The 22,373-nt window shown below is 59.4% G+C and overlaps 3 protein-coding genes across 6 annotated transcripts in view; all 3 read left to right on the top strand.

Annotated features, from left to right (window-relative positions):
* Nucleotides 1-9,812, top strand: part of HPSE2 (heparanase 2 (inactive)) — a 107,173-nt gene extending 97,361 nt beyond the window's left edge. For both annotated transcript variants that reach the window (XM_053948965.1, XM_053948966.1), the window contains 3 exons: nucleotides 7,551-7,696; nucleotides 8,668-8,814; nucleotides 8,897-9,812. In XM_053948965.1, coding sequence (XP_053804940.1) covers nucleotides 7,551-7,696; nucleotides 8,668-8,814; nucleotides 8,897-9,062 — 459 coding nt within the window. In that variant the 3' untranslated portion in view covers nucleotides 9,063-9,812. The remainder of the gene's footprint in view (nucleotides 1-7,550; nucleotides 7,697-8,667; nucleotides 8,815-8,896) is intronic.
* A 531-nt stretch (nucleotides 9,813-10,343) lies between these two features.
* Nucleotides 10,344-15,145, top strand: HPS1 (HPS1 biogenesis of lysosomal organelles complex 3 subunit 1). Of its 2 annotated transcripts, XM_053949723.1 has the most exons (18): nucleotides 10,344-10,512; nucleotides 10,602-10,739; nucleotides 10,806-10,948; nucleotides 11,209-11,317; nucleotides 11,517-11,677; nucleotides 11,754-11,856; nucleotides 11,957-12,061; nucleotides 12,154-12,223; nucleotides 12,327-12,394; nucleotides 12,942-13,109; nucleotides 13,184-13,360; nucleotides 13,430-13,497; nucleotides 13,628-13,750; nucleotides 13,852-13,922; nucleotides 14,118-14,257; nucleotides 14,343-14,456; nucleotides 14,585-14,667; nucleotides 14,909-15,145. In XM_053949723.1, exons 1-18 carry the CDS (start codon nucleotides 10,414-10,416, stop codon nucleotides 15,069-15,071), a joined length of 2,103 nt encoding a protein of 700 aa, XP_053805698.1. In that variant the 5' UTR covers nucleotides 10,344-10,413; the 3' UTR covers nucleotides 15,072-15,145. The 2 variants fall into 2 exon arrangements, with proteins under 2 accessions (XP_053805698.1, XP_053805699.1); XM_053949724.1 differs by lacking the exons at nucleotides 10,344-10,512; nucleotides 10,602-10,739 and having other exon boundaries at nucleotides 10,860-10,948; nucleotides 11,163-11,317.
* Nucleotides 15,146-16,190: 1,045 nt separating this feature from the next.
* Nucleotides 16,191-20,909, top strand: PYROXD2 (pyridine nucleotide-disulphide oxidoreductase domain 2). 2 transcript variants are annotated; one of them, XM_053949042.1, is made up of 16 exons: nucleotides 16,191-16,522; nucleotides 16,956-16,975; nucleotides 17,181-17,274; nucleotides 17,348-17,421; nucleotides 17,544-17,687; nucleotides 17,829-17,982; nucleotides 18,198-18,259; nucleotides 18,370-18,467; nucleotides 18,874-19,015; nucleotides 19,108-19,242; nucleotides 19,343-19,415; nucleotides 19,526-19,682; nucleotides 19,811-19,965; nucleotides 20,085-20,191; nucleotides 20,295-20,415; nucleotides 20,519-20,909. In XM_053949042.1, exons 1-16 carry the CDS (start codon nucleotides 16,345-16,347, stop codon nucleotides 20,587-20,589), a joined length of 1,785 nt encoding a protein of 594 aa, XP_053805017.1. In that variant the 5' UTR covers nucleotides 16,191-16,344; the 3' UTR covers nucleotides 20,590-20,909. The 2 variants fall into 2 exon arrangements, with proteins under 2 accessions (XP_053805017.1, XP_053805016.1); XM_053949041.1 differs by having other exon boundaries at nucleotides 17,541-17,687.
* The last annotated feature ends 1,464 nt before the right edge of the window (nucleotides 20,910-22,373 follow it).

Below are 22,373 nucleotides of genomic sequence, written 5' to 3'. Positions count from 1 at the left end.
TGCTTGGATGCTGCGGGTGATTTTTCACCTCCTTGGCTTTGCCCAAAGGCACTGAGAACTCAGTGGGAAAGAACGTTACTGTCTGTCCTGGAGGAGGGAGGACCCTGGGCTCGTATTAGGTCTGTCTGACCTGTCCCGAGCACCTCCGCATTAGGGAATGGGTTGGGCCCTCCCAGTTTCCGGGTCCAAGGAGGTAAGGGGCCCTCCGGTGAGGTACCAGCAGCGGGAGCGGGTCCCGGCCATGCTCCCGCCTGCTGCACGTACACGCTCCCCGGTGCGCTCATTAGCTGAGCTGGCTTGGCAGGAGGCGCTGCTAATTGCAGCTGAAGGTCCCAGCCGTCTCCCCGGTCGGCCCCTGCGCTGCACCCGAAGGGGTCCTCGCCTGGCCAGGGCTGCGGGGGCTGGGTCCTCGCCCTCCTGTGCCCATGCCCATGCCCACCCCGGGGGCCAGCGGAATTCAGCCCTGCTGCTGCACCCGCCCGTCTGCACGTCCACCACTGTCACCACGCTGGGCACACAGCCGGCCGAGCACCAAAGCAGGACTGTGGCTGCTCTTCCCCCGCGGGAACCCTCGGCTCCAGGTCACTGTCTAGGAGAGGGTGCTCAGGTCGGACTGCAGCGTGCCATGCAGGCAGAAGCACGGTCCCAAGTCTGGGAGCGACAGAGGGTGGGGAGAGGGAGCAGGTTCAATGGAGCTTGCACACACACACGGAAGCTGTTCCTGACGACGATAAATCTGCTGCGCGGGCGTCTGACACCCCCATCTGCCCTGCACGCTAGAGCACTGACTCTGGTGGGAGTGATGCCTGCAGACAGGGAAAGGGTGGGAGAGGCAAGGATTGGCAGGAACTGTTGTTAGAGGACGTTTGCTCTGGCCACGGATGGGAGGGATGAAATCCCGGGCAGTTCAGGTGTGCATGGGGGAAAAGCTCTCCCATGAGATGTCAAGCTAAAGCATGGTCTGCTGAAGGGCAGAGTGGAAATGGTGCCCTGTGGAAGTCTTCCAGCGATCCTTGGCACAACTGCCTGGAGCAGGTTTGAGCAGAGCATCCACTCCAGCGCCTTGTCCTTTCTATCATGTCTCAAGGACTGAGGCATTGTCTGCTTTCTGCACCCTCTCTCCTTCCAGGAGTTCCAGGTTTGCTCTGAGGATCGTTGTATCCGTGAGTGAGGAGACAGATTTAAAGCAGCTAAACTCTGCTTGCTGTCACAGTGGGTTAAAGGGCCTTTCCCTCTTGGTGCACAAGAAAAAAGGTCTCTGAAGTGCATATGCATGGACTCTCAAATGGATCAAAGCCAGGCTAGCAGCTCTGGCACCCACCCACTGGAGCTGCAAGACATGTGCAGAGCTGGAGCAGGACTGTTCCTCCTGCAGCGGAGTCTGGGGCAGAAACAAAATCCATCTGGGACCGGCAGCAGCAGCTTGGTCTTGGAAGGATGGACACAGCCACGGCTCACATCTCCCAGAGGCACCATGCTAGTGCTAAACCTGCCTAGCTTGGTCACAGAGCCAACCCAGGGCAGTGAATGAGGTGGGACAGAAAGACCATTCCCAGAGTAGATTGGTGTTCTGGAAGAACAGGAAACAGAAAAATTGCATTTGGTTTCCAAGCCCTCTGATCTGGCAACTCCGCTCCCTTCCTGTAGCCTGCATCGCCTGGACCCTGTTAGGGAGAGGTGATGACAAAAGAGAGATTTGGCTGTTCCTCCATCTGCTCAGATCCCAAGAAGATGGGGAGGCCACTGGCTGGAGGCAGGCTGTGATGGGCAGTAGGCAGGGGTCACGTCCTACTCAGCACTTTCCCGTTTCCTGGCAGGCTGTCCCCTCAGTGCCACTGATGCCTGGCAGCAATTCCTGTGGCTGCCACTCCCACAGTAGGAATTTTGCTGAAGACCCCTTGCTTGAGGAGAAAGCTGCAGGAAGATGTAAAGGCATAAGGCAATGCAGGAAAGAGTGGTGTGAGATGAAATGTTTGCAGCCGTTAGAGCAGGAAGGAAGAGGATCAGCACAGCGAAAGCAACAGATGCCCAGGCAGAGACGTCAGCAGCTTCAGAGGGCTGGTGGTGGGGCACCTGCAGGGATGTGGCCTCAGCAAAAAAAGGGATTGGTCAGCATCGGCCGTTCCTTTCATGGGCGGAGGTGTCTGGATCAAAGCAAAGGTGTGTCCTGCCCAGCAGGGGCAGAGCAGAGGGGAGAGGCAAGGGGTCCCTTTGCTGCAGCATCTCTGCGTGCTGCCTCCTCCTCCCCTGCTGCTGCCTCTGGCAGGCCAGTCCACTTGAAGCCCCCTTGTTTGGGGCTAGAAGGAGCCTTGTTCCCCATTCTTGGACTGTCTCTGGAGTGTCCCCTGTGGTGCTCACTCACAGACTTCCCAGTACAGGAGCAAATGTTGTAGGAGATTGCTCACTTCTACACAACCTCCATACAAGAGGGGACACACACAAAACAGCAAACAGATTGCATCTTTGAGAGGGGACATGAGAGCTCATGAAGACAACATTAGTGTCTGAAGCTGGAAATTTTGACTTCAGAAAATGTTGTTCCCTTCGGGATGAGACTCTGCCCCACTCAACTTGTCACAGGACCTTGCAAAGGGCTTGGCTGAGAAAAACTTGAACTCCCACTTAAGAAGCACATAAAACTCAGGGATAATGTTAAAAGCAACGTTATCCAGCCTTGCTGGAGGAACAAGCAGCTATGGCTTGAACAGGATGTAAGGACCTCCACAGGGAGAAAGCTTTGGATGCTGAGAATCTCTTTAATCTAGTGGAAAAAGAAAGAACAAAACCACTGGTTGGAAGCTGAAGCCAGACAAATTCAAGACAAAAATAAGGAATGGGATTGTTAACAGTGTGGATATGTAACTGCTGGAACAGGCTCCCTGGAAAATGTCAGCTTCTCCATCCCTCCAAGTCTTCACAACTACAATCACTATTTTTCTGTAGGATGCTTTTGTCAAAAACAAGCCATCAGGCTCAACAAAGGGATGAAAGAGCAAAGCTCTCTGTCCTGTGGTGTTCAGACCAGCCAGCCCTTATCTCCACACAGGTTGCTTGGACTGTGGAAAAATGCAGATGAAGGTGCAGGACTGGAGCTCTCTGTAACAGGCTATTGAAACTCGAGTGTGCATAAGGCACAGGGGAAGAACTTGGACAGCTTCAGAAGCAGGAAGAAGCAATAAAAAGTGGAATATGGTGAGCAGCAGCCAGCTGATGCCATAAAGCCATACCCTGGCAGCCCCAGCAAGAGGAGGTTGTGCACCATGGGCTCACAGCCTACTCGTTTGAAATTCAGCTGCCTTTGCTGGTTACAGTTCCCAGGAGACTGAAGGGCTATGGCTCTTTTACTCTGGTTTTCTGGTTATGGAAACATCTTCTCACACGTGGAGAGCACAGAGCTGAACAAATTCAGGTGGGCAGCAGAGCTGCTTTGTTGTCTCTAGGAGAGAGCATGGGGATAACTCCTGCACTTCTCCTGATGGCTCTACAGACAGGAGGGTCTGGCTAATAGTTCTGCCTCAGTGTCTGCCTAATCAACCTTGTTTCCAAAAGCTGAAGTCTCTAAAACTTCTGCAATGAAGTAAACTGTGCAAAGACATCAAGTAGGACCCTCTGGGTTTTCCCTCTCTAATAGAAAGCTTATACATCTTCACTGGCCCCATGGGGCTCAGAAGATGAGGGTCCCTGAGCTCTGCACATCAGCTCACTCAACACAAGCTCCCCTCCTGCCCACAAACCAGGGGTCCCAGACAGGAGACCTCCTGAGGCACAGGAAAGCTCTGCCTTCAGGTGCTCCTCACCTGCAGTACTGCTTGATGGGTCTGCAAAGTAATTAAACCATGAAAGATCCATCGATTCCCTTGGTACTAATAACAAACCAGATTCTTCTCTGCTATCCCTCCTCTACTGCTATACCTGTATTGCTGGCCCAGCCCTCACAACAAGAGTTTTCTATGACTCCAAAAGACAAATCCTTTCTGCAGTTGCACTGGTTGGAGCAACCTGTCTCCCTGGACATTGCTGAGGCTGCCCCTGACAGGATGTCCAGCACCACACTGCACATCTGGGCACTGCCAGCCTGGGGAACTTGCTTGCACAGAGCATGCCACATGGGAGCGGGTGCCAGCTGCTGTTGGGGCTGAGGAAGAGGTCACTGGTCAGCAGAAAAGCTGCCCTGGTTGCAGGTGGGTTTCAAGAGCAACTATTTCCCAAGCTGGTCCCATTTGAACAGGAGCTGGTAGCTCTAGGAAGCCCAGCAGCCCTGGTGTGATTTTAGCTGGGGTTCACTCATGCCAGTGGAAGGAGCAGCTCTGGAGCACCAGCCCAGCTAGGGAAAGTGTCTGCCCTCAGCAGGATGGTTTCAGTCATGCTAGGTGCGTGTGTGTAATTCATTATCCAAGTGCTCGATGTCACCAGGTCCTGGTAATTTATTGCAAATAACATGATTTTGGCCCCTCACACAAGTGGGGGGGGGTTGCGATGACACGAAAAGCTGCAGGGCTCAAATGCCTTGAGGCCAGTGCTGACAACTCCCTTTTCAACCCCGGGTCAATTTTTTAGCCCTCCTTTGAACTGCCTTTGGTATTTTCACATCCTTGAAAGTGAGACTTTGTAGCTAGCTTTGCCAGCAAGGCGAGGTAAAAGCACTGCTCTGCTCTCCGCTTACCTCCTGCAGATATTGGAGGGACACAGTGGTCTCTGCACTGCCCTGGAGGCACTGACTGTGCTGAAATACTGCACACTCAGCTGTGATCACCTCATACTCTGCAGAACAGCTCACCCTAAATCACTGCTGACTCTCCTACCCATCCCATGGCACCTGCATGGCTTTTCTCAGAAAAGCTGTGTACCCTTAGGTGGGCCAGAAGCTCACAAAACATAGCCAACACTTTTAGGAGAGACAATCATCTGTCCTTGTGCCGAGCTTGGGAGATGCTGAATGGCACAGCTCTGCCCATGAACCATCATGGCAGGAGCTAGGGGCTCAATGCTCCCAGCTCTTCAGGGCTATTCAGAGAATCCTTGGGAAGAGCATGTGCTGAGATGTGAAATTTAGCAGCAGCTGGGGCAGGTCATGGGGCTGGGCAGGCTCCCAGGACCCCCACATTACAAACCTTGCTGCTGCCTTGAAGAGTGGAGGGACACTGATGTCAAAGCAGCAAATCCCTGGGGAACACCCAGCCCAGAGTGGTGGGTGCTCAGCTGGAGGCTGGAGCTGCTGGTCCCAGGAGCAAGCTCCATGGAGGCAAGACCATTGAGAACCCCCTGCAGAGCAGCTCATGAGATCCACATGGAAATTCTGTGTCTGAGGGCAGACACTGAGGGTCTGGTCTCTATCACTCCTGTAACTTGTGGGTAAAAGCAGCATCTCATCAGTGGAAATACGGAGATGAGAAACCCCCGAAGGGCTTCTAGAGAAGACCTAAAAGCCTGAGCTGACAGGTAGCTCAGGACACAAAACTTAATTTTAGCGTGTGATCATGGGGCTGAACACTGAAGTCTGTGCTTTTCTTTGTCTTCTTTGTCTTTGCAAACTCAAGCAGTTACTCATCTAATGACTGCTAATCAGGGTGGCTTGCCAGAGACGCAGCAGTACTGTTTCTCCTGCCTGCTGTGAGCCTGAGCAGCACAGGCTGGCACTGCTTCCCACAGAAGCTTGGTGCAGGCAGGGACATCCTCAGTCTGTAGAGCAGCCCAGCCAGCAGTCAGGGACAGAGGCATGGCCTCATTGACAGCACACATAAGCTGCGTTGAGCAAATGCAGCTCGTTCTCCCTCACAAGCTTTAGCCTTGTGGCTGAGCTGTCTCAGGCTACATGAGCCTCTCCCTTCACACTCACATCTCCTTTGGAGCCCAGAGTTTCCAGAGGAAGCAGTTACCAGGCTGGTGTGGTGCAAAGCCCCGTGGTTTTGGCTGGGAGTAGCAAGAGGAGAACAGAAGGTGGCTTTTCCTCCAGCATTATGCCAAAATCTTGCCCAGAAAGTGAGAAGTGTGTCTGGATCTCTCTTTGCCAGACCAGCTAAATGCTGATGGAACAGATCAGCTTCTGCTGAACTGGAAAGAGCACGGGGCTGGCAGTCCAATATGGCTGGTGGGTTTTCGCCTTGTGCTGGTCACTGGTGCCCCACTGGTCGGTTTTATATGCTGCTGACCCCTTTACCCAAAATGCATGTTAATCGGGGGCTGTGGGAGGGCTCCCCACGCACAGGATGGAAAACTCAGTCTATGTGAGATATCTGCACTTCCACCTGCCCATTCTGCCCTGCATCCTGGGGGCCTGGAGACCCCATTCCCAACCACATGCCCTCCTGGGATGCAAGATCCCTTCATCACACTATCCTGACCATGCAGGGCTTTCCTTGCCCTTCTCAGGCACTGTGCAGAGCCACAAGGTGCTTTTTCAGTACTCATTTCCTCCTCACTGTGCAGGTCAGCCCTGGCAGGCAGAGCACAGCCCCTGGTGCTAGTGTGACCATCACTGCTGAACGTTTGACAGTGCCATCGGGGAGGGGAGATCATCCCAACTGCCCTGGGGCACATGGCCCTTCTAGGATATCCAGTCTGGGCTGTTCAGAGGGTGTTTATCCAGAGTGCTCATGTGTGTGAAGGTGCCTCAGCACCTACAGGCAGCACTCAGAGAAGCAGGGTGAGAGGCTCCATCTCCCCAGCATCACCTGGTGTGCCTGGAGCAGCAGCGGGGCCAGAGCCCCATCCTGCAGAACAGCAGGCGAGGGCCTGAGCCTGCCCTTTCCCTTCCCACAACCCTGCTTCATTTACCACACACCTCCCAGCTCCTGCAGCGGATGAGTGGGGGGCCCTGCCGGCAGCGGTCTCCGTCACCACACAGCCTCACCTCCCTCCCTGGGGCTTGGGGCCCATCCTGCGTGCCGTGCGAGGCCGTGCCCTGCGGAAAAAAGTAGTGTGTGCTGACGTAATTAAGGCTGCATCACTTATGCATGTGTGTAGGGTCTAAGCATTTCCTCTTTCTTGAGCTTGGCTTCCCCATGCTCCTCAGGAGGCTTTAAAATGGGAGAAATGGCTCTGGGAAGCTGAGTACCCTCAGCAGTCCCAAAAGCCAGTGTGCCATGAATAGAGACAAAGAGCAGGGGAAGTTCTGATGTGCTCCAGCTCTGTGTAGAGAGTGGAGGAAGAGCCTGCTCCAGAGACATTACCACCCTGTGTGCATCAGCTGGAGCTGGTGTGCAGATCCACAGCATGGCTAAGTGTTGGTCCATGGGTGTGTGCGATGGTGCTCATGCTGCTCCCCATGCTCTGCAACCCAGCCAAGATCTGAGCTCCTTTAGAGAGTATCCATGTCTCTCAGCATGGGCAATGTATTCCTCCCTGAATCTCTTTCCTGGAAACATCCATGCCATTATGGCTTGGACTGCACTAAAAAGCCTCATCCCAAAGCAGACATCTGACACACAACATTTTCTCCCGAACAGCCATAATTTTGCTAGGCTGCAAGCAGGGGAGCCAGCCTTTCCTACCCACGCTCTCTGTGAGTAGGGGGGGCTGTTGTGCTGCTGACTGTCCCCTCTGCCCCCCAGGACTACTGGCTGTCCCTGCTTTACAAGCGCCTCATTGGTCCCAAGGTGCTGGCGATCCACGTGGCCGGTCTCCAGAGGAAACCCCGGCCCGGCAGAGTCATTCGCGACAAGCTCCGGATTTATGCCCACTGCACCAGCTACCACAAGTAAGTGAAGCAAGGCTGAGGGTTAGAGGGTGGGATACGTGGTACCCCCAGGAGATGGGGGCCAACAAGGACATGCTGGGGCAGGTTGGCTTCCCAGGATATCCACTCGGGTCCTGCTCTGGCCACTGTCACAGTGAAGGGAGAGTGCAGGAATGGCGATGCCTCCGATGAAAGTCGTGGCAAGCCCGTGCCTGGGAACAGGGCCGGCTGGGACCGGTGCAGTGGCGGCCGGGCAGCCTGGGCAGCAGAGATCAAGGGAGTGGATTTCACACGAGGGGCCCCGCTCGGTCGGGTTACCCGCCAGGCCGCGCTGCCGGGGAGCCTGGCCTGGTTATTGTTTCGCTGATAAGGTCTTTGAAAGCACCTCAGCGAGCCGGGGGAGCGGCCACCTCCTCCGCGGACACAAGTTGCTATTGTGGAGGAGGAGAGACTGTTTCTTTACACAGTCCAGATGCTTTCAACATGCCTCCAGCTCGGTAGGAAACCTTGTCTAGTAACTGACAGGTGCAAAGTGCTTTATAGCCTTTGTTTGGGGCTGCCTGATTAGGCAGGGACAGAGGATCAGTGTCTGGACCTGTCTGTCAGGTGCCTGGGGTGGCAGGGGCAGACGCCACTCATGCACAGAGCTCCCCTCCGTTCTCAGCCTCCTCCTTGCAATGTTGTGGGAGGGGGGGGCAGGGGCCGTCCTGGGACTGACACTCTGTCCTTGGCCACCTCCAGTCTGGACACGGTGGCAGTGTCCTCTTGTGCCATGTCACTGCTGCCTGAAGAGGGGGGCTTGAAAGGTGCCACCTCAGAATCAGGCTTCATGATGGGAAGGTGGCATCTCCCTGAGAAGGGGCAGCAGGATAGCGAATCGGGATGCCTGCACGAGGCCAGTTCTTACAGAGATCCCCCAAGCCCCTTCTTGGAGGCAATGCTCCCTGAGGACATGGCAGTGCAGCCCTCATCTCCCACTCTCCCCCTTGCAGTCACAACTATGTCCGGGGATCCATTACCCTTTACATCATCAACCTGCATCGCTCCCGGAAGAAAATCAAGCTGGCAGGGACGCTGCGGGATAAGATTGTCCACCAGTACCTGTTGCAGCCCTATGGCAAGGACGGGCTCCACTCCAAGTGAGTTTGATGCTGGTGGCTGGGACTGCCACCACTGTCCCATACTCAGTGCCACTGCGCTGACCCTCTCCTGGTCCCACAGGTCGGTCCAGCTCAACGGGCAGCCGCTGGCCATGGTGGATGACGGGACTCTCCCCGAGCTGAAGCCTCGCCCGCTGCGGGCCGGCCGCACCCTCGTCATCCCCCCGCTGACTATGAGCTTCTACGTGGTGAAGAATGTGAACGCGCTGGCCTGTCGGTACCGATAGCCTGCGGCCACAACGGACTGGCCAGCCCCGCTCCTGCCCCTGTGCACTGCCCAGGTCACGCTGCCTCCTTGGCAGCCCACGCAGCCTCGCCGTGGGGCCGTGTTGGGCAGCTCCACGCCATGCCCTCATCCTCACCCCCAGGATGTCCTCCACCTTGGGACCACCCTGCCCTGTGACCGCAGAGCTCCACATGCCCTGGCCACCATCCCGCCAGAGCAGAGCCACAGCCAATTTGCAGGTCCTGCCATCCTCCGTCCTGTGAGCTGCGAGAAGCACCCGGGCCCTGGTGCCCACTGGCTGCAGGGAGGGCTGGGGTGCTGAGCCCCGGTATATCCCGGGACGAACACCTTCCCCGACCCCCTGGTCCCGCTGCCCCTCGGGATGACCCCTGCAGCAGACGGACCCCCTCCCCGCAGGCGGGCAGTGCTCCGGTGCAGCAAGCGCATGGAAGCAGCTCCCTCTACTGCCGCCGGGATGCCGCCAGCCGGCCTGGCCCGCCGGGGATGCACCGGGCGGGGCGGGGCGGGGCAGGGGAGGGGAGGGCGCGCCGGGCCCGCCCCGGGCGGGCGAGCTGGAGCTCCGCGGCGGGAAATGTTGATAATTAAATTATACATCCCGGAGCGGAGAGGGGCGGAGCGGCGGGCCGGGAGCGTGTCCTGCCCGGGAGAGTGGCGGTGTCGCGGGCAGGAAGGAGCAGCTGCGACGCGCCCAGGCGCTACCGGAGGTGTAATAAAGTTGGGCTCTCAACCGCGCCGGCGTCTTCTGTCCGCCGTGGGCCGGGCCGGGCGGAGCCGGGCGGGCGGGAGCGGTGCGGTGCCGCTGTCACACGGTGCGGTGCGGCGGTCAAGCGGTGCGGTGGTCACACGGTGCGGTGCCGCTGTCACACGGTGCGGAGCCGCTGTCACGCGGTGCGGAGCCGCTGTCACACGGTGCGGTGCCGCTGTCACACGGTGCGGAGCCGCTGTCACACGGTGCGGTGCCGCTGTCACACGGTGCGGAGCCGCTGTCACGCGGTGCGGTGCCGCTGTCACACGGTGCGGAGCCGCTGTCACACGGTGCGGTGCGGTGGTCACACGGTGCGGTGCCGCTGTCACACGGTGCGGAGCCGCTGTCACACGGTGCGGAGCCGCTGTCACACGGTGCGGTGCCGCTGTCACACGGTGCGGAGCCGCTGTCACACGGTGCGGTGCCGCTGTCACACGGTGCGGTGCCGCGCCGAGCCGCCGGGGGCGCTGCGCGCGTGGGCGCGGCGGTCACGCGCGGCGGAGCAGGAAGCGGCGCGGGGCGGGTGGAGCCGGTGGAGCCGCCCGGTCCCGGTGTCCCGATCCTGGTGTTCCCCCGGCCGTGGGCCATGCGCTGCGTCCTGATCGCCAGCACCGCGGCCGAGCTGCTCTTCTACTGGGCCGATGCCGCCTTCCTCCGCCGGCTACGGTCGTCCCACGCCGGGCAGGTGGGGCGGGACGGGGCGGCGCGGGTGCGGGGAAGAGAGCATGGGGTGCGCGGTCGCACGTGGGCGCTGACCGGGAGAGTGTGGCGCAGGGCCCGGCGCTGGAGGACAGCCTCAACACCCTCTTCGCCCCCCTCATCATTTCCTGCGCCGCGCTGCTGGAGAAGCTCTCCGATACCTATACGTGCTTCGCCACCGAGGGCGGGCGGCACCTCCACGTCCTGCACATGGTAGGACCGACACCGGGGACCAGGGACTCCTGGCCGGCCCCCGCTTGACCCCGCTGCCGGTTGCAGTTCGGGGACTGCCTGTACATCGCAGTGAACGGCGACGGGACGCAGAGCGAGGACGACCTGCGCCGGACGCTCTTCGTGCTGCGGCGCTTGGTGGAGACTCACTGTGGCCTCGTCACGCTCGACTCGCACCTCATTCGCAAGGAGTGAGCAGGCACAGCCACCGGCACAGGGTGGCATGTCGGGTTGCTTGGATGGCTGCCCTGAGCTGCCTTCATGCAGCACCGGGGGGTGGGAGTGGGTGTCTCCAGCTGGGACCCTCCCTTTGCAGCAGGACCCCCTGCCTGCTGGGCTGCAGCTGGGTTTTGGTGTGTCCGTCCCACGCGGGGAGCTGGGTTTTGGTGTGTCCGTCCCACGCAGGGAGGTGACAGCCACCTATGAGTTCACACTCTTGTGACGGCTGCAGGCTGCGGCCGGCTGATTCGGAGCAGCGGGAGCGCGTGTGGAGCCTGCTGCGGGGCCTGCTGGAGACCTACAGCCACCTGCGGGAGGAGGACCAGAGCTTTGCAGTGGAGGTACCAATGCTCTGGGCTGTCCCTCACTTTTGGAGTGTTCCAGGGGTGGGAGGCTGCGTGGAGTCCCAGGATGTGGGAAAAGGCAGTAGGCTGGGGACTTTAGGGCAGCTCCCTAGAGCAATGGAAGCTCAGACCTGCCCCTAGGACTGCAAGGCTGGGCTGAGGGAGCTCAGCAGCCTACCCTCCTCCTGCACCTCAGGCCGTGGAGCGGCTGATCCATCCTCAGCTGTGTGAGCAGTGCATCGAGTTCCTGGAGCGACAAGTGGTACAGTACATCAACGCCAGCCCTGAGCGTGGCGGGGATGAAGTGGGCCATGCCTTCCTCCTGGTACACACCAAGCTGCTGGCCTTCTACTCCAGGTGTGCCCAGCCCCACCACCCTCCCCAGGGCAGCCATTTGTCCTACCAGCTGACCTGTTCCTTCTCTGGCCTGCAGCCGCAACGCTAGCTCCATTCGCCCTGCCGACCTGCTTGTCCTCATCCTCCTGGTTCAGGACCTGTACCCCAGCCAGAGTGCTGAGGAGGAGCTTGGCCCACAGGTGCTCCAGAGCAGGATTGGGAGTACAGCAAGTCAGGGTGCTCCCATGGGGTGATACCTTGACAGCTGAGGCTTAGGGGTTTTTTCTCTCTTTTTGAAAGGCCACAGCAGGGAATGTTCTCCCTCAGGGACCCAAGAGAAGTGAGAGCATTCCTGTGAGTGGCTCTGGCTCCCATGGAGCTGCAGAGAAGGACTCAGATGACCAAGTGAGTCCTTGATATCAGGAGTTGCAGGGTGGGATTGCTGGGAGGGCTGCCTGTATCGCTGCTATCGCTGGCCCATTTGTTTTTGCTGGCAGGACACAGATGATCTCTCTGTGCCTGAGGTGTACTACACACCTGAGCCCTCGCCAGGCCAGCATAGTACAGGTGAGTGCCCAGCTGGGCAGCAGCTGTGCCCCACACCCCCAACCCTGCTGAGGCCCCAGGGCTCTGAGGGGGTTGGAAGGGTGCCCTGCCATGTTCTCTGCAGGCAGCGAGAGCTGGTCAGAGGGTGCTGAGATGCTGAGCATCGGGGAAGTGGATGCTGCAGATGTCCAGGTGAGCACAGAGTTCTGCAACACCTCCCAGCTCCACACCTCACCAGCCTGTCCCGGTGCCCTTTGCAGCTTCTGGTCCTCGTCACTCATCTCTTGCTGTGCTGCAGTTGTGGGTGCTCTGCATCCCCCATGTTGTGCATAATTGTGACAGCTCTGATCTCCTTCTCTGAGGTGTTGCTTACAACGAGCTGTCAGGAGAGAGGGAGCGGGGCTGCCTCAGAGCAGTCCCGTGTCTCCCTCTGCTGCCATTGGGCTTTCTGGGCTGCTTCCCTGATGGATGCTGCAACACCTCACACACTGCAAGCAAACACTGGCCACCGTTTAAGGCATTTGCAACCTTTGTCTTTGCAACAGTCTTCTCTGCCACTCCTTTGGGGTCCCTGGGCACTTTCCTCACTGCTGATCTTTTCCTACGTGGTCCCTCCAGCTCTTTTGGTTCTGTCTTGCCTGGTTGCAGCATTCAAGGCAATGCTGCATCCCTACAGAGCATTCTTGGTGTGAGCTGTCTCATCCCCACAGAGGACTGAGTATCTCCCCTGTCTTCCCAGATGGCAGAGGACTTGCTCCAGACTTTGGGGCCTCTGGTCCCTGAAGCTTCAAACCCCAGAAGGATCTTTCTGGATGCCAGCCTGCGGGAAGGTTACTGCCCCTTGCTGCCACACACCATGCACTGCCTCCAGCTCTGGCCAGGCATCTCCCTTGTGCTACTGACCAAGGTGAGCTGCCTCTGAGGTGAGGGAAGCTATGTGGGCCCGAGTCCTGCCTGACACACCTCTCCTTTCCTTGACAGGGCCCCATGACCCAGGTGGCCATCACCTTGTACCAACTGCTGGATGGTTTCTTGGTGCTGGAGAAGAAGCTGGAAGAGGGACCAGAGGTGGGAGTCGCACGCTCCTACCCATTCCTCGCTGAGCTGCGGCAGCGCATGGACAAATTTGTGAAGAAGCTGAGCGGACAGGACATCCAGGTGGGAGTGGGAACATGAGGACCCTGTCCTGTTTTCTCCACAGCCTGACACAGTCCTGTCTCTTTCTAGTTGCAGAACACCTGGCTGGACTTCAAGAACAAGATCTTTTCACGGAGTGAGCCTGGGAGTTCCCTAGAGTGAGTAGGGGGAAGCCAGGGAAAGTCTCTGGGACAGGCAGGGACCTTTCCCAGCCTGGGGACCAGCCCAGCTGTCTCTGCAGTGCTGGGGACCCAGTGTCCAAACTCAGCGCTGTGTCCCCTGGCTCAGGCTGCTGCAGTCAGTGGCCAATGTGAAGCGGCAGCTCTGCTCTGTGTACCGCCAGCTCTTCCTGACCTCTGCTGGCCACAGCCTGTCCCAAGGGCTGCGGGACCGTGCTCAGAAATTGATGAGGTGAGTGCATGGGGATGGTCAGCATTGCCGGGGGGCTGCCACACACCCAGCTGTGCTGTGGCTTGTGGGTCCTGGCCTCTCACCGTGCCTCTTCTCTGCAGGGAGAAGCTGCTGGACTGGCGGGACTTCCTACTGGTGAAGAGCAGGCGCAATATCACCATGGTGTCATACCCATCTCTGCAGCTGGGGACCCAGCCTAGCAAGGGGGTGTCCCTAAGGGGGTAGCAGATGTGGGAGTAGGACCCTGTCCACCGGCACTGGGATCAAGGGGAGGAATTTAATGGGCAAAGGTGGTTTCCCCGAGGCTCAGGGGCTGTCCTGGAAGAGCACCAAAGTTGTTGGACACCCTTAACCCATCCCACATACCTGGAGGACTTCCCTGGTCTGGTGCACTTCATCTATGTGGACCGCACAGCTGGACAAATGATGGCACCATCACTCAGTGTGACAGAGAAGTCCAGCTCAGAGCTGGGCAAGGGTCCCCTGGCCACCTTCATCAAGAAAAAGGTACTGCTCATGGGATGGGAACCGCAGAAGAGGGTGGAAATTGGAGGGGTTTCTGCTCAGGTTTCAGGTGCCCCTTGTGCCCCAGGTCTGGTCCCTGATCACACTGGCCCGGCGATACCTACAGAAGGGCTATACAACACTGGTGCTGCAGGATGGCGACTACTGCTGCTCCTACTTCCTCTGGTTTGAGAATGAGATGGTATGTGGAGCCAGGAAGGGGCTGAGCCCTCTTTCCCTGGGGCAGGGAGCAGGGCTGTAGGCCTAGCCAGCTCTGACTGCTCGGTGGTCCCATCCCAGCTCCTGCATTCTGCTGTCATTTCTCCCCAGGGCTACAAGCTGGAGGTGATGGAGGTACCAGTCCTTTCTGATGATTCTGCTCCTATTGGGATGCTTGCAGGAGACTACTACAGGTGAGCAGTTGCCAGCCCTGTGGTTTGGCAGCAGGGCTCAAAGCTGTGATGGCACACGAGTCCCTGTGAGTGATGCCAGGATGCCAGTGTTGTGGTGTCACTGGAGTTGCACGGGCCCATCTCCCAGCCTGGTGCCATGGTTTTGCTGTGTCCTTGCAAAGTGCTTTATAGAGGGAAGGTTGTTAGAAAGGGGTTGCCTGTGTGCACTGTACCTGGCAAGCCCTTGTCTTCTCCTCCCCAGGAAGTTGCTGCGTTATTACAGCAAGAACCACCAGGCAGAGGTAGTGAAGTGCTATGAGCTGCTGACCGTGCACCTGGGCATCATCCCCTCCGAACTCGTGGTCCAGCAGGCCTACGACTTGGCCCGGCGCCTCTGGGAGCCATCCCGCATCCCTCTGCTCTGAGCTGCCTCCAGCCACCTTGGGGCTGGCATTAAAGTGGGGGTGTGGGTGTTCCCAGAGCCTGGGTTGCTTTCTCAGTGTCTGTGTGCCATGGATTGTGTCTTTAGCAGAGACAGGCAACCTTCCCATCCTTCAGCCTGGCCAGGGCTGGCACTGTCCCTTTTCCTGCTCCCCATGGTTTTCACTGCCATCCAGCAGGCTCAGGGGACAGACAGAGAGGAGGGCCGAGATGTTGTTGGCAAATCACTGTCCTGCTGAAAAGTGCATTTCCAGAGCAGGATTTATAATGTTAGCTTGGCATTGCTGCCGGGCTTTGGCCAGAGATCAAGATAGTGTAGCCAAACCTTAGTGTAGCAATGGTCTAGGGTGCCTGCCCCTTCCCCCTCACCCCCAAATGTGGGGTGCACGGCCCTCAGAGGTTTGGCAGGCTTTGGGGAGATGCAGCCCATCCTGCACCCACCCCCTTCCCTGCAGCCAGGCACCAGTTAGCCACAGCTCTGAGCTTAGCTGGGAACAGTGAGTAAATCCTGAGGCAGCTTATGTGTTTCCCAGGCACGTCTGGGCTCAGTGCACTGCAAACCTCAAGTACAGCTGGGAATGGGGCCAGCCCCAAGGGACTCAGGTAGCCACTGCCCCTTGTTGCTCCCATGTCACTCGCTGGAGCTGGGGACAGCAATTAAGGGAGCACTGGACCATGACAGGGCCTTTGCTCATTCTGCTGAGCTGGAATTTGCCCCGCTGAGCAATAGTTCTGGATTCAAAGCCAAGCTCATTCCCAAACTGCTCCTTTTCCTGCTGCTTTCAGGGCTGCGTTTGGGGCTGTGAGGGGGGGGGGGGGGGCAAATTCCCTCTGTCCTGCCGGTGCTTGGCCCATCACCCCAGCCACGTGCCTCTGGCTCATCCCTGGAGCACAACAGGAGCTGGGGAAGGGGGCTCTCAGGCCCCCGCCTGCCTGCTCAGCCGGACTACAGCCTGGAGTACAGCCTGGGGAGCTCCTGGCCCCGTGCTGAGCCCCAGGCAGGATCTGACCCCTTCTCAGCCCTGGGGCTCGTCTCCGGCCCCGCTGCAAGCCCCTGGCTGAACTGCGCCACGGTCCGCGCCTCGCTGGGGACAGCAGCAGCTGGGCAGCGCTCGGCGGGTGCCGCTGTCCCGACCAGCTTCCCCGCCTCCTCAAGGCGTTCCCTGCCCTGGCCCCCCGTCCCCTCCCTGTGCCCGGAAGCCCTGGGAAAAGTTCCGCCGTGAAAGCGAAGTCCAGGCTGCCGGACGCAGGGCAGCCATGGCCGGAGGCTGCGGGGCGATGGCAGCCGGGCTTCGGGGAAGACTGAGTCTGGTCTGCTCGTCCCGCTGGCCGCAGGGCTGGCATCTGTCCCTGGGGCCATCAGGAGCGCGTTTGGCCCATGCCGGGGCTGCAGCCCAGCTGCAGCAGGAATACGACGCGGTGGTGATCGGCGCAGGTAACAGAGCAAGGGAGCAAGAGTCGAGCTGCGGGCAGCCGGCGAGGACCCACATCTGCTCTCCCCCCAGAGCTGGTAGCAGAGGAGCAGCTAGGTGGGGACCACAGTAGTGCTGGATGCATTGCAAACCTCCAGACTGCTCCTCGTGCTTGGCACGACACAGGGGTCTGGCACAAATTGCAACCCCCCAGCATACAGAGGACTGTTGGAGCATCTGCCTTGAGCACTTCTGTTCCCCTCTGCTGCACCATTAGGGCCAGGGCTGTAGGGCTGGGGGAGGATTCTCCTTGTCACCTGTATCCCTGTGTCTAGAGCCTGTTATTGGGGTGGCCCTGTTATTGGGACAGCCCCATGCCCCAGGCACGGCAGGGTGCCCTGTGCTGTGGGCCCATCACCAACACTGGGCTCTGCTCATCTCTCTCTCTTCTTGCAGGGCACAACGGGCTGGTGGCAGTGAGTACCTAGAGTGGTGTGCTGCCTGTCCTCCATCCACAGGGGACAGTAAGGGACTGGGAAGGGGCTGTGCTGTGAGCAAGGGGGGGCTTTGGTGGCAATGTCCATGGGGTTGGCCCTCCCTAGTGAGGGGGGCACCACGTGCAAGAGTTGGCAGTGACATCCCAGCTGGAGGGATGGGCAGTGTGTACCGTGCTCCCCACAGGCTGCCTACCTGCAGCAGGCAGGGCTGCGCACAGCTGTGCTGGAGAAGCGTCACGTGTTGGGCGGCGCGGCCGTCACCGAGGAGATTGTGCCAGGTACCACTGCATGCCCCTTGTCCCCCTGGCCAGCCCTGGTGGTGGACATTCCACACCACCCCACATGTTCCAGGGTTCAAGTTCTCCCGGGCATCATATCTGCTCAGCCTGCTGCGACCACAAATCTATGCTGATCTGGAGCTGCAGGTACTGGCACCCACCCTTTGCTGGGCTGCTGGCAACTCACAGCATGCAAGGAAGGGGACCCTGCTGCCAGGCTGTCCCTGCAGGGTGGGTCCTGCAGTGGAGACATCCCTGTCTTGCAGCAGCACGGTCTGAGGGTGCTCCCACGGGACCCCTACTCCTTCACCCCACTGCTGGAGGACAGGAGCCCTCCTCGCTCCCTTCTGCTGGGACATGACATGGCTCAGACTCAGCAGCAGATTGCTCAGTTCTCCCAGAAGGATGCCCAGGTACCACCAGGGACATGCACCTGGCACAGCAAAACCCACGAGGGGCTGCCCTACCCCTGCATGGCAGGGATGCTCCTGGTGGGGTATCCATTGCACCCACCATGGTGCAGTCCTTGTTGTCCACCCTCTGTCTCCTTCCAGGCCTACCCTGAGTATGAGGCGTTCATGGGGCACATGGTGTTGGCCCTTGACCCACTGCTGGATGCCCCTCCAGTAGATACAGCTGCCCTGGGAAAGGGTTCCCTGCTCCAGCAGCTCAGGAACCTGCGAACCCTGAAGCCCTTGCTGCAAGCAGGTACATCTGGGATGCCAGGGAACCCCGACAGCAAGGGGTGTTTGCCAGCACCTGGGATGGGCAATGCAGAGCCTCCTCAGGAGCCCAGTCTGGGCTGGCAGGCTCTGGTAGGCTTGCTCACCTTGGTCCCACTGACTGACCTCCAAACCCAGCTGGGCACCAGTAGCCAGCCCTGGCACAGCCATGCAGGTCTCACACCACCTCTCAACCCCCAGGGCTGGCACTGGGGCGGCAGCTGCCCCGCTATTACGAGGTGCTCACAGCTCCCATCTCCAAGGTGCGTGCTGGCAGTGCTGGTGTGGAAACACCCACTGCCTCTCCTGCCTGCCAGGATGCTGCGGCAGCTCCCCACCCCAAGCCTGGCATGCTCTCTTTCTCCTGGGCCAGATCCTGGATCACTGGTTTGAGTCAGAACCCCTGAAGGCAACTCTGGCTACTGATGCTGTGATTGGAGCCATGGCCAGCCCACACACCCCCGGCAGTGGGTGAGGGACCCTTCCCCTGGGGCTCATGCCTGCACTGTCCCCTCTTGCCATGCTCTGTGCTTGGCTCTGCTGCACACCAGTACCCCATGCCCTGCCCCCTTGCCTCTCCCTCCCACTGCCTGTTCAGGGAGGGTTCCTCAGGGATTGGTGCTGGGCAAGGGGCTGCCCCCAGCCCTGCCATATGGCTTTCCTCAGCGGCCCCCACTTATTCCTTCACGGTTTGGGCACCTGTTGTCCCGGGCTAGGCTGAGTCCTGGCTGGTGCTCCCTGTAACTGAGTTGACATCCCATGAGGTGGCATGGTCCCATGGGGAGGATGTGGGGGCTGTGGCACCATCCTCACTACCCATGCAGGGGACAGATCCATCCCCTCAGCCAGCAGCTAATCCTAGGTCCTGCTACCACAGGTATGTGCTCTTGCACCATGTCATGGGTGAGCTGGAGGGACGGCGGGGGGCCTGGGGCTACGTGGCAGGTGGCATGGGAGCCCTGTCCCAAGCCATCGCCCAGGCAGCAACTGCCCGGGGAGCCCACATCTTTGCGGAGAAGGTACGGGGTGTCTGGGAGAGGGAAGCTGCTTGGCCATCCCCAGAGGCAGCAGGGATGCTCTTGGTAAAGTTTTGTCCCCTACGCGTGCCCAGGCAGTGTGCCACGTGCTGCTGGGCAGCGACGGGGAGGCGCAGGGTGTCGTGCTGCAGGATGGGACAGAGGTGAGGAGCAAACTGGTGCTGTCCAATGCCTCCCCCCAAATCACCTTTCTGGAACTTATTCCTCAGGTATGGAGTGCATGGGCCTGGTGGGGGCTTGGCATGTTGGAATAGCCCCATTCTCACTGCCTCTCACAGCCAGCCTCTGCACTGGTATATCCCACCCTAGGAGAAGCTGCCGAAGGATTTTGTCCAGCGGATCCGGCAGCTTGACACACGCTCACCTGTCACCAAGATCAATGGTAGGTACCAGCAAGGACACTTCTGCTGCCATCCCTGCTGGAGGAACACTGGTGCCAGGCTCAGCAAGAGGCTGCACTCCACTTCCTCCATCTCCACATCCCATGCCCAGTGGCGGTGGATCGGCTGCCCAGCTTCCTGGCTGCCCCCAATGCCCGCGACGGCCAGCCCCTGCCCCACCACCAGTGCTCCATACATCTCAACTGCGAGGGCACCCAGCTCCTGCATCAGGCATTCACTGAGGCTGCCCACGGGCACCCCTCCAGCAGGTAGGAGCATGTACTGGCACACCTTGGTGTGCTGGAGAAGGGACAGGACAGTCAGAGCATGCTGAGGAAGGTGATGTGGAATGGCTGGGTCCCCCTCTGCCTGCCCAGTTGGTGTACTCCTCCCCCAGGCCCATGATCGAGCTCTGCATTCCCTCAGCACTGGACCCAGGGCTGGCCCCGCCAGGCTGCCACGTCGTGTCCCTCTTCACGCAGTACACCCCGTCCATGCTGGCAGGCGGTCGGTCCTGGGACGAGCAGGCCAGAAATGCATATGCAGACACGGGTACGTAATGCACACACAGACCCCAGGAACACCCATGGGCAGAGCTGCCCTGGAGCTGCAGGGGTTTGCTACCATGTCCCCCCGGGCTGCCCACCATTAGTCCCTTCATCTTTCTCTAGTGTTTGATTGCATCGAAGACTATGCCCCAGGCTTCAAGGCATCTGTCATTGGCAGGGACATCCTGACACCACCAGACCTGGAGAGGATCTTTGGGCTGCCCGGTGGAGTGGGTACCATGCGTGTCAACTCTAAGCATCGCTCTGGTGCCAGTGCTAGTGGGCACACGGGCCTGGGCCAGGCACAGCTAGCTCACAGAGCTCTGTTGGCAGAATATCTTCCATGGAGGGATGTCTCTGGACCAGCTGTACTTCGCCCGGCCAGCACCATCCTACTCTGGCTACCGGTCCCCAATTCCTGGCCTGTACCTGTGTGGAAGTGGAGCCCACCCTGGTGAGTAGAGCTGGGAGCTAGGACCCTCATGGAGGCCTGCAGAAGGAAGAAAGGGGCATGTGGAAGAGGTGCACCAGCATTCCCCATTTCTCCTTTCTTGCAGGAGGAGGAGTGATGGGAGCAGCAGGACGCAATGCCGCCCAGGTGGCTATCGAGGATTTCAGGCATCTCTGATGAGATTGGTGAAACTGACTTCACCAACACAGGGCTGCGACAGCAGCATGCTCTACTGATGCAGCGCAGATCCCTGCCCATCCCCAACTTGATTCCCCAGTACCTCAGGGCAGCAGCATCTCCTGAGAGCTGGTTGTAGGCTGGCAGGGGTCCCTTGTGCTGCCAGCTGCTACCATCACCTTGAACAGATGGTTGCTCCCAGCCTGCCACAACCCAGCCTTGCCCCAGCGGCTCCTGGACCCTGCATGACCAATGGCAAGCCTCAGTCAGTCCCTGCCTGTGCCCATGGAAAATAAACCCTGGCCTGGGCTCTGTCATGAGCACTCTCACCGTGTTTTTTGAGCAACTCATGCAGCTCCTACTGTGTTATCTACGCTTGCCGGTAATGCAGCCTTGGGGGAGCTGCCAGAGAGCACAGGCACATTTCAGAGTAGTGAACAGGGACAAACGGCCCCTCACCCTCTTCTCTGCCCATTGATGCAGACTCAGGTGCATGCATGGCTGTTTGTATTTAGCTCTACAGCTCAGGGCAGGTCCAGACCATCCTAAGTACTTAGAACAAGCTGCCTGGATACTGCTTTGGTACCTGAAGTCCCCAGCTGTCCCCTGGCTTTTGTGGCTGTGTGCACAGCAGACACGTGCCCAGCAGCTCAGAAACCACAGGAGCCAGGAGCAGCAGCTGTCCCCTCGTGTCTCACACATGCTCCTATTCCCGACGGAAGCTGCTTGCACGTGTTCTGGCCCCGTCCCTGCGTCCCCTGGGCAGATGTTCCGTGCTGGCCACTCCTCAGCCACAGCAGGCTCGGGGTGTGCCCCTCACCCGGGCTGCTGCCGGGAGCCGCTGGCTGCAGATTACAGAGCTCACATCCTCTCCCTGCCCTCTTCCTCCGCCAGACAATGCTCCCAATTCAGCCGCCCGCCTCGCCTCCTGCCGGGCCCTAAATACGGTGCTGACAGGGTGAGCTGCTGCACCTGAGCTGGCTGAATCAATATTGACCGGCCAGGAATAGTCCCGCAGCCCTCTGAGAATAGCCCCGCACGCCCGCCCTCCGCCCACAGCTTCCCGCGCAGGGGCTGCCCTGCTGCCGGCCGTGTATTTTTAGCTGCTGCCGTTGCTGGCTGCCCGGGATTGCAGGTGCTGGCACCCAGTGAGCCACGAGGGAGATGAGGGGCTCATTGGCTGACACCTCAGGGCAAAGGGGGACACCTCCAGCCCGCCACGATCGCATGAGCGGCAGGACACAGTGCCCGTACTGCTGCGAGAAGAGGCTGGCAGCTCCCAGATGTGGGAGAGCCCACCAGCCCCCTCACTTCTCTCTTCTTGCTGTCCCCAGGAGCAGAGGCAGAGCTGGGAGCGGGACCCAGAACCCGCCTGCCCTGCGCCCCTGCCAGCATTTGCCGGGGGAGGAGTTCGGGGGAGGCTCCTGGCTTCACACTTAAGCAATTGATCTCCAAAACGTCGAGACGAATGAGTCACGGGCTCCACTGCTGGCCCCAACCCTGCCCTTCCCCAGGGCTTTCCGTGGCCTCCATTCTGGGGGACCATCTCGCAGCAGAGGCTTCAGGACATTGCCCTGATCCCGGCCAAGGCAGAGGGCTGGGATGAGAGTCCCCTGCGAGGGGGACCCAGAGTTGTGCATCCCTGCACACCCAGAGGTGCTGTAGGTCCTTGCGAGACGTGGCGATGAGCTCACGGGCTATTCCCGGCCGTGTTGATCCTGGCTCCTCCCGGCAGGATCCGGCTGCTTTGACTCCAAACAAACAGTCCGGTGGCCACCGGCACA

Source organism: Vidua chalybeata, chromosome 8 (genome assembly GCF_026979565.1).
Source record: "Vidua chalybeata isolate OUT-0048 chromosome 8, bVidCha1 merged haplotype, whole genome shotgun sequence".
Lineage (NCBI taxonomy): Eukaryota > Metazoa > Chordata > Aves > Passeriformes > Viduidae > Vidua > Vidua chalybeata.
Note: the sequence above shows the minus strand (reverse complement) of the source record. Positions and strands in the feature narration are given on the sequence as shown.

What these genes read in the sequence shown, in the direction of transcription:
- HPS1 (XM_053949723.1), top strand. Translation starts at nt 10,414, where the DNA reads ATGCGCTGCGTCCTGATCGCCAGCACCGCGGCCGAGCTGCTCTTCTAC. An exon ending in TCTGGTTTGAGAATGAGATG is followed by an intron (nt 14,457 to 14,584) that starts GTATGTGGAGCC and finishes ATTTCTCCCCAG; the next exon opens with GGCTACAAGCTGGAGGTGAT. An exon ending in CTTGCAGGAGACTACTACAG is followed by an intron (nt 14,668 to 14,908) that starts GTGAGCAGTTGC and finishes TCTCCTCCCCAG; the next exon opens with GAAGTTGCTGCGTTATTACA.
- PYROXD2 (XM_053949041.1), top strand. Translation starts at nt 16,345, where the DNA reads ATGGCCGGAGGCTGCGGGGCGATGGCAGCCGGGCTTCGGGGAAGACTG. An exon ending in CCACACACCCCCGGCAGTGG is followed by an intron (nt 18,468 to 18,873) that starts GTGAGGGACCCT and finishes CTGCTACCACAG; the next exon opens with GTATGTGCTCTTGCACCATG. An exon ending in CCCACATCTTTGCGGAGAAG is followed by an intron (nt 19,016 to 19,107) that starts GTACGGGGTGTC and finishes ACGCGTGCCCAG; the next exon opens with GCAGTGTGCCACGTGCTGCT.